The sequence below is a fragment of the Kryptolebias marmoratus genome, linkage group LG22, assembly GCF_001649575.2.
Source record: "Kryptolebias marmoratus isolate JLee-2015 linkage group LG22, ASM164957v2, whole genome shotgun sequence".
Lineage (NCBI taxonomy): Eukaryota > Metazoa > Chordata > Actinopteri > Cyprinodontiformes > Rivulidae > Kryptolebias > Kryptolebias marmoratus.
Window position 1 is genome coordinate 7,726,573 of NC_051451.1, and position 9,342 is coordinate 7,735,914.

General features: G+C 37.5%; 1 protein-coding gene across 1 annotated transcript; it reads right to left on the reverse strand.

Annotated features, from left to right (window-relative positions):
- Window positions 1-4,210: 4,210 nt before the first annotated feature.
- Window positions 4,211-9,072, reverse strand: LOC112451285 (C-type lectin domain family 17, member A-like). The gene is made up of 3 exons (XM_025010109.2): window positions 8,857-9,072; window positions 4,612-4,724; window positions 4,211-4,541 (listed from the first exon to the last, which is right to left on the reverse strand). Exons 1-3 carry the CDS (start codon window positions 9,070-9,072, stop codon window positions 4,412-4,414), a joined length of 459 nt encoding a protein of 152 aa, XP_024865877.1. The 3' UTR covers window positions 4,211-4,411.
- Window positions 9,073-9,342: the final 270 nt, after the last annotated feature.

Sequence of the window (9,342 nt, forward strand, 5' to 3'; positions counted from 1 at the left end):
TTCTCAGTTCGTTGTTTATGTGTCGTGTAACATAGCATACCGTACAATTATTCAGCCTGTTGTTGCCTCTATTCTATTTTTATTTTAAATTGCCTTTCAAGATGACATGTCTGTTCTTGGTGTTGAATTTTATCAAATAAATTTCCCCCAAAAATGCGACTTATACTCCAGTGCGACTTATATATGTCTTTTCCTTCTTTATTATGCATTTTATGGCTGGTGCGACTTGTACTCCGGAGTGACTTATAGTCCGGAAAATACGGTAATATGAATTGTTATCCAAAGAGCCCATAACAACTTCCAAAGAGAGTAGAGGTGAACTCCAAGGTCAGGGGTCATCAGTGTCAGATAGCATCATTGGTTGCTGTTTGAGCAAATACAGGCTTAATGGAAGATGAGTAAGGAGCACACCATATCATAAAAAAGTGAGACAGGAATTTGTCAAAATGCATATTGACAAGCCACAAAGTTTCTGGGAGAATGTCCTTTGGACAGATGAGACAAAATTGGAGCTTTTTAGCAACAAGTCCCATCAGCTCTATTTTTACAGACACAAAAATGAAATGTAAAGAAAAGAATGTACAATGGAACATGGAGGAGGCTTGGTTCTCTTCTGAGGGTACTGTGCTGCATCTGGCACAGGGTGTCTTGCATCTGTGCAGGGTAAAATGAAGTTTCAAGACTATCAAGGCATTCTGGAGCTAAATGTGCTGCCAATTGTCCAAAATCTCAAAAAATACACAAACTTAAACTGTGATCAAAATACCAGTTCAGTCATGTAAAGTCCAACTTTCTGAGATTCGTTTAAACTTTGATCATGTTCTACTGCGAAGTATGTCTGAGATGTAGATCTTTAAAAAGGGTTGTAATTTCTCAACTCATTTTAACAAAAACTTATTGTCATCTATGGGGAAATTGTTTTTTGTGAATTTTGTTTACATCATACAATGCATCGCTACTAAAAGTCAAAACATATTATCAAGATGCACATTTTTTTTATTGAGGAAAGAGTAGCAGGACAAATTGGGACAAAAACAGAAGAATAATGAGCGTACATTTATAAGGATGCTTCCTGCTTTGGCACCCTTCAATCTTTTAATTACAACAAATTTAGCTTTCACACAATCTTAAACTCAAGTGAAAAAGTAAAAACAAGGTATACTTCTTATAATATAATTTGCCTAAAATATAAATATATATAAATGTTTCAACAGAAAATTTGTTGTGAAAGAAAAAGCATGTTAAACATGTTTATTAAAGATTACAACATAAATCAAATGCATGATGTTAAAGTTAGTTCCTTTGTTGTTGATCAAATTATATAAAGAAAAGCGTTGTGTGGTTGCTTTAAGGGTTAAAAAAATGAAGCTGTTTTTTTCACTGTTGTTGCTCTAAAAGCTTTCAGTGGCTCTGAGAGATCAGAGCTTTCAGATCACTTGTTGCTAATAGAGGGATATTTACCCCAACGGGAACAGGGGGAGTGTAAGCTCAGGTCACTGCACTCAGCAACAACACTGACACAAAGACACACAGACAACCCGCTCTGCTTTTACAGCAGGGACAGACAGATACACTGTAAAAAATGAACCAGTCATGCAAAGCTTTGTGCCTACAAGCAGCAGGTCAAAAACAGGTCAGATGTGTTTTCCAGGCTGGTTAGAGACTTCCACACAAAAGAGTTTCATCAAACTGCTGCTGATCTAATAAATCTTGAGAATTTTTCATTTTGCTTACAGGGCAAGTGACTTCTGTCAGCTGTGAAAGGTAAAACACCTGCATCTGCAGAAAAACCCCCACTTTTGATTAAAGAACTGACCAAAAAAAATCTAGATTTGTTTTTAACAAAACTAAAAAAATCTAAAGCAGAAAGCTGAGTGGTGATTTTTTTCGGGAGGTAATCCATTCATCCATTGATTTTTACTTATGGTTGGGTTGAAGCAATAACAGTACCTTAAGGGAAACCCAGACAGAATCTCTCTGAGATCACGGTCATAGGCCTTCCCCAGATCAACTAAACGCAAGTGGACTTGATAAATAAACACCCAAGACCACATAAGCAAATCTGCAAGGGAGTCAGTCTCTTCCACTATGCCATGATTCATATGAAAGTCACACTGCTCCTCTGAATCCAAGGTAAAGCATTAGGCTGAAGGTTCCCTTTCAAGAGTCCTTCATTTCTCTAGCTTCACAGGTGAAGACAATAGAGCCAATTAGGACACTATTTGTTATATTTAATTGTCTTGTTTTTTGTTCATCCTAATTGATAAAACAAGGGTCAGTGTTGAAACATTAGTCAATTTAGGCTACATTTACACTGCACATCTTAAGGCTCAATTCTGATTTTTTTTTTTCTGAGTTCAAATTTATTCACATTATAACTTAAATCTGCATGTCTGTATCAATTCTGGAGCCGACAAAATTCTTATCTACTATGCCTGTTTTGTTCAGTGTTACGTTTGTTCTTGCCCCTTCCCACCTTGTCAGGTGCAGAATTGGGTTTCTAGAACAGGAACAATGTACTGAAAGCAGAGGAAAGAAACAAATTCAATCCCGCCATGTTAACTTCAACACAATCCAACACCAACGTTAGTGTCTTATGTTGGTTTACATTCTCATCCAGGACATTGCAAATCTAAAAAACAAAAAACAAAAAACAAGACAAGACAAGGGAACTGAACTTGCATTCTGTAGACGTGGACAGTTTCAAGCTTTTTTCTGCATAACATTGGTATTGATAACATCGATATTTGTATTGATTAGCATACCCCTCCTTTAATTATGTGAAAGTTGAACAAAATGCGACATGATTGATCAAAATGAGGTTGCTTTAAAAAACATCAGATATGTATCTGATTAAGTACCACATATGAAAGATGCCTGGGTCGGATTTGAAAATATCAAATTTGTCACATTCAGACTGTCATTAACAATCAGATATGCGTCACATATGGTAAGGTTGTGCGAAATGTAAAATTTTTTCAACCAATTTTCATCAGTTCAACAAATGACGATATATTCACGCAGGTGACATCTGGACTTTTTTGTAATCTCAAATGGCAGAAAAGATCTTTTTCTTATAAGTTTGAGTGAATAAATCAGTGTTACACTTGGTGGCACACAAGGGAGGGTGGAGTGGGGTGTGTATAGGCAAAAAAAAAAAAAACTGTTAAAAAAAAAATCGCTCTTAAAAAAACAACGGTTGAATGGCTCAGCCTATTGTCGATGGTCGATAATCCATCTAATCGCCCAACCTTAGCATATGGCCAAAGAATTTTAGATTTGGGCCACTTTTGCCTGCAGGGGAAACATATCCTTTGTTTGCAAAAAAAGCTGAAAAAATAATCAGTGAGCTTCAACCCTCCCGAGCCCGTCTGTCATATAAAAATCCAGGTGAAAAAAATCACAAGCTTTGTTATTTTGTGGATCAATGGATTTAAATTCTTAAAAATATTCTATCACCAGACTATGAAGATGAAGATTTCCAGATTTTAGACTTCTTATCAGCTGAGAAAAATACTTCATAACATCAGTGTCAGATATTGTTTTACTGTTTTATGTTTGGCAGGCAACATCAAAGGCCACATGGAATAATTAGTTTAAACTTTGCTTGGACAGATTTTCATTCATATTATTATTTTTTATATATAGTTTTCTCAGATCTTTTTGTCTTGAATTACCTGCTCTTTTATCAAGGTCAATCATAATGGTTTAATAGAACCAGGCAAAGCTGGACTCAGTCAGCAAGGTAGGGTTCTGGATTCAGAAACAATAAGGGGCAACAACAACCCGTTATGTAAAAAATAAAGCAGCTAATAAAATAAAGCATTGATGGAGTTAAGCGACCTGTGTTGTCAGCTAATCCCTGGATTTGGGGAAACACCAACAAATTACCCGGAAAAAAAACTCATGCTGAATTTGTTGTCTTTCTGGAGCCAGTTATGCTTGGTGCTGCTTGGCTGTAACACTGCCACCATGACACCTATCTTGGTGTTAAACAAATACTGCAAGGTCCTGATCCTTCCATGTTTTGATTCACAGGCTGGGTGTCCAGACAGTCATGCAGTGCTGCAATGCATGTGACAACACAAACCTTTATACAAGAATGTAGCTGTGGCCCATTTGATTCAATCATGAACCTCATCATGACCTCATGGCTGCATGATATGTATTTTATATGCTAATATGTACTCAGTGAACTGACTGGATCATACATATACATACATACATTCGAGACCTTTGTTTTTCGAGTTTTTATCTCACTTGTTTAGTTGTGCTTTAGAATTTAAAAGATGAATTAGACAAAGACCATTGCTGGACCTAAATTACATTTTTTGACCGTTTTAGACATTCCAATTTTATACTTAGACCATTTTTATACTGTTTTAGCTGATTTAACTGTGCTGGCATGTGCTCATCCAGACATAGCTTTTTTCTGACAGATCCACGCATTTTTCACGTCACAGCTCACAGATTTCCATCCATTTGTCTGTTTTGTAGAAATTGCACAATGATGCTCTTCAGTAGGTGGTTGCAGCCAGTAACTGAAAGAAAACCAGGATTGTTAAAGAATGACAGCATTCATAATTCACAATGTTTAAGATTATGTCTTACTTGTCAGTTAGACCCTTCCCGTTGACCCATTTCCAGCCACCATCTTCAACTCTGAGGCCAATCCAAAACTTAGCTGCTTCCAAACCAGCGGAACTGCTCTTGTAGATGAAGTCCTGATTAAATCAGAAAAAAAAATAGGAATGTATCTAGTACCATATTTTTCAGACTATAAGGCACACCTAAAAGCCTTCAATTCAACTTATAATCCGGAGTGCCTTATATATGTAAGAAGTCGTAATGTTTTAGTACAACTTTGGTAAATTGCAAAGCTGCTCCGCTTGCAGCATTAAGGCTCAGTTATAGTCGTGCTTTGTACTGTCGCGCAGGGCTCCATGCACGGCGCACGGACCTGAGCGAGTGGTGTAGGCGTTTATACTTGACGCTTACGTCAGTGCAGTATTCTTCAATGAGTTTTGAACCATTTGATTATCTTTGGGAACTCTCATAGAGGGATCATATAAATGCTGATACAGGTGAACCAGCTTTGCTAGTGCACCAAAATCATCCATTTTGAATGGAGCACAGCGCGCCGTCCGCGCAAAGTTACAAAAATTGGGAGGTGCACAACGATGCGCCTAATAGTCCGGTGCACTTTATATATGACAAAAGTTCGAAAATGGACCATTTATTGACAGTGCGTCTTATAATCCAATGTGCCCTATAGTATGGAAAATACGGTAGTTAAACGTTTTGATGTATGTTTAACTAAAACTTGAATTTGTCGAACATCTTCTGATAGATCCAAGAAACATTTATAAAGCATGTATAAAGCATACCATACAATTGCTATTTGAAAGTGAATAACAGAAACAGGAGTTCAGATGTTGGGTTTGGTCCCTGAAGAACCAAAGCAAGAGTTGTGTTTGCATTCTCAAAAAGAAGGTCAGGCTCGTTCCTGCTGCAGGTTGGACTCCAGGCATGCTCCTTGTCTCTAATCCTGTTTGTAGTGTTCATGGACATGATCTCAAGGTGCAGTCATAGAAAGGAGGGTGTTAAATTTGGGTACCTCAGTGTCTTTGTTTCTGCTTTTTGCAGATGATGTGGTTTTGTTGGCGTCTTCTAGCCATGACCTTCAGCGTGCACTGGGGTGGTTCACAGCAAAGTGTCGAGTGGCCAGAATGAAAGTCAGCTTCTCTAAGTCTAAGGCTTTGGTTCCTAACCAGAAAAGGGTGGAATGCTCTATCCAGGTTGGGAATGAGTCTTCGCCTTAAGTAAGGGTTTTTTTAGTATTCAAGAGTTTCGTTCATGGGTGACTGGTAGAACAGAGAAGGAGATGGATCGGGGCCTCATTTGTAGTAATGAAGGCATTGCTCTGGTCTGTCATGGTGAAAAGAAGCTGATTCAAAAGGCAAAATTCTCAACTTAATGGTACTTAATGGTACTTACTGGCTCTTACTGGCTCTAATCCTCATATATGGTCATGAGATATGAAATCATGAATGAAAGAACAAGGTCTTGATACAAGTGGCTGAAATAAGCTTCCTTTGTAGTGTGTCTGGGCTCAGCATGAAACATAGGGTTACGAGCTTCATCAACTGTGGAAAGCTCAGAATAATCAACAGGCAACAAATAACAGATTAAATTAATTTAAACTTTACTTTTTTAATCCATTTTTCTCTGGTTCGTCTAATCCTGTTTGATTGCACCATATTTAAAAAAAATATGTTGTTCTTATTGGATCTGGATTATTGCATATGCAAGTACATAAGTACAGTGAAAACTTTAAAAAATGAAGTTCACATCTTTAGGACAGGGTCCACCACAGATACAGACATGGTAAAATTTGTTTGTACCCTTTCATTTAAGGAAGAAAAATTCACAAAGATCACCAAAATAACTTAACACTAACTTAATCTAACAATTTCTGTGACTCTCCAGAGACTTTTCCACTTGTCTACAGATATTTTGGCCCACTCCTCTGGAGCAAACACCTCCAGCTTTCTCAGGTTTCTCAGAAGGTCACTTGTTCTAAGCCTTTCTTAGGTGTTTTTAGCTGTGTATATTGGATCATTATCCAGTTAGAGGACCCTTGGCCTGTGTTTGAGACCAAGATTTCTGACGCTGGGCAGCATGTTTTGTTCCAGAAAGACTTGAATATTTTGAGATTTTATTGTTTCCTGAACAGATTCAAGACACCTTGTGCCAGATGCAGCAAAGCAGCCCCGTATCATAACAAAGCCTCCTCCATGTTTCACTGTAGGCACAGGGTTCTATTCTGTGTTTCATTTTTGGGTCTGTGAACACAGAACTGATGGGACTTGTTTCCAAAGTTTTGTCACATCTGTTCAAAGGACACTCTACTAAAAGCTTTGTAGCTTGTCAATAAACATTTTTTCCATGTTTTTATGGTTCGCTTTTAAAATTGGTGTATCCTCAGTCATCTTCTATTTAGTCCACTTTGACTCAAACACAGATAGATGGTGTGATGGGTCTTTGGTTACCAATCATGTTATTTGTATTTTCTTATTGTCATCAATTTTCCCTCTTGTAACCTTAGTTGATGAAGTTTGCTCCAGTCCTGTGAACCTTAAACTTCTGAATAATCTGAACAGCTGTGTGGTGATTGTTTTTTTTTTTTTTTCCGTGTTATGGTTGTTTTATTTAGTTTGTGGGTTTGTTTGGTTTCTGTCTTGTCTCTTGTTTCATGTTTCATTTGCTCCTCCTCAGTCTCTCTCTCTCTCTTTATCTCCCTGCTACACCTACACCTGTCCCCACTTTGTAATCACGTCACCTGCCTCCATTTACCTAATTATCCTCAGTCTTTAAAACCCGGTCATTGCCTTCCACACTCCACTGGTTCATTGTTTTATGGTTTGTTGTCGTTACTGGCTGTTTGTTTCCGTCCTGCTTGTTCCTCGTCCTGTTAGTTTTTAGTTTGTTCTTTATTTGTTTGCTGCCTCGTCAGCTTTTTGTTTTGTTCATTTCTTACTTCATTAAAATTAGTTTTCTTTCTTTAAAATGAGTCTGCGCACTGGGTTCATCTCCACTCATCATGACAAGCTGTAGTCAGAGAAACATCAAGCGGCTTGGAGATGGTCCTATACCATGCTTGTCAGTAATTTTCTTGCACATCTCCTGAGACAACTCTGTCCTTAGCTTTCTTGGCTTTACTGTATGTTCAGTGTGGTACACACCATGATACCAAACAGCACAGTGACTACTTTTCATCCTTTAAATAGGCAGACTGACTGATTACAAGATTGAAGACACCTGTGATGCTGGTTATAGGACACTTGTTAGTTTAACATGTCACAGTGGTCAAATTAGTTTGTTTTCTCTGAGGATACTATCCTTTTTTGTCAAAGCTAGTTTAATTTTTTATTGAAAATTATCTGGTGAACCTAAACTCAAAAGCAGTGACTGACTTTTAAAATATTATTTTGTTTGTCACTTTCAAGTTATTTCAGTGACCTTTGTGGGGGTTTTTTGTCTTTAACAAAAGGATATGAAAACAATTGACTGTGTCTGTATGTTTGGATATTTGGGGCCATTCTTTACGGTGGCTGACAGGTGCAAACGCATAGCAAACGGCTAAATGCACAGCAAATTGCAAAATGAGCTGCAAACACATAAATGATGCAAACTCCAAAACACACAAACACAAAAAGCAAATGTTACTGAAACAATTCAACATTCATTTTTCATCACCTGCTCTCAAGATATGAAAGCTATTGAGATAAAAATCCAAATTTTTCATAAAAGTATTAATAAAAAATATAAATCATATTTTAAATCAGTTAAATTAGGTGTGTCTTATTACTCCAATATAGTGAAAAACTTCAACATTAACTCTTAGTCAGAAGTTCATATGACAAGGAGGTTATTTAATTTTTGGTTTTCAAGTGTGATTAGTTTGGTAATTTGTTGATGCTCCTTAAGTGAACCACCATGTTTAAGAGGAGGGAGACATAGAGGTGGGCTGACCAAGATCTCACGGCCATCACTGAGTCAAACGGCAGGAAGACGAAGCTAAATCTAAGCGTTAATATCCAACCTGGTGTCCCCTTAGTGTTCTGGTGCACTTCCATTTGTTTGGTAAGTTTGCAGCTTTTTCCTTACTTGCTGGTGTTTTTGGTATTTGCAGCATATTTCCTTTTGCTTCTGTGTATTTCCTGTGACTGCAGCATTTTTCTTTTGCTGCATTTTTTCCTGCATTCGTTTTTTTGTGTTTGTGTGCTTTAGATTTTGCATCATTCATGTGTTTGTGGCACATTTACCTGTTTGCAGCACCACCTTAATTCTTACCTGTTCTTCTTCACTGCCTATCACAATCAAATCTGCATAACTTTGTCTGCAGTTGTCTCGAGCTTCTTCCCAGGTCTTTTGATCTGAAGATTTACCAATCATATAGCAGCTGGACTGGAAGTGGAGCCAACCAGATTGGCAGTAATCGGTTTGCCTTTCTAGTAGTAAAGAAACAATTTCAGCTGATTTTTTTTTTCTTTTTTGACAATTGTGCATTATTTTGATAAACATTTAAATAGATGTTTACTTAACTTTTTCTGTTGTTGAAGTAGTGGCTGTAGTAGTAATATGTTGTTGGAGACTCTGTCATCCCCTCTTCAGTTGATGTTGTCCAATTTTCAATGGAAGTTTGGGCCTCTTCCCATGGCATCTGGGTATTTGACCTTAGCTGTTGCAATTCTGATCTCAGCTCTTGGGTTTCTGCTTGTAGTTGTTGGTTTTCTGCCCTCAGTTTTGTAATTTCTGCTCTCAGTATGTGGTTTTCTA

Bases quoted from the DNA above. Each gene is read 5' to 3' on its own strand.
- LOC112451285 (XM_025010109.2), bottom strand. From the start codon at position 9,072: ATGCACAATTGTCAAAAAAGAAAAAAAAAATCAGCTGAAATTGTTTCT. The intron at 4,725-8,856 runs GTAAGAATTAAG...TGATTTAATCAG, and splicing joins TAGGCAGTGAAGAAGAACAG to GACTTCATCTACAAGAGCAG. The intron at 4,542-4,611 runs GTAAGACATAAT...GTTTTCTTTCAG, and splicing joins GGGAAGGGTCTAACTGACAA to TTACTGGCTGCAACCACCTA.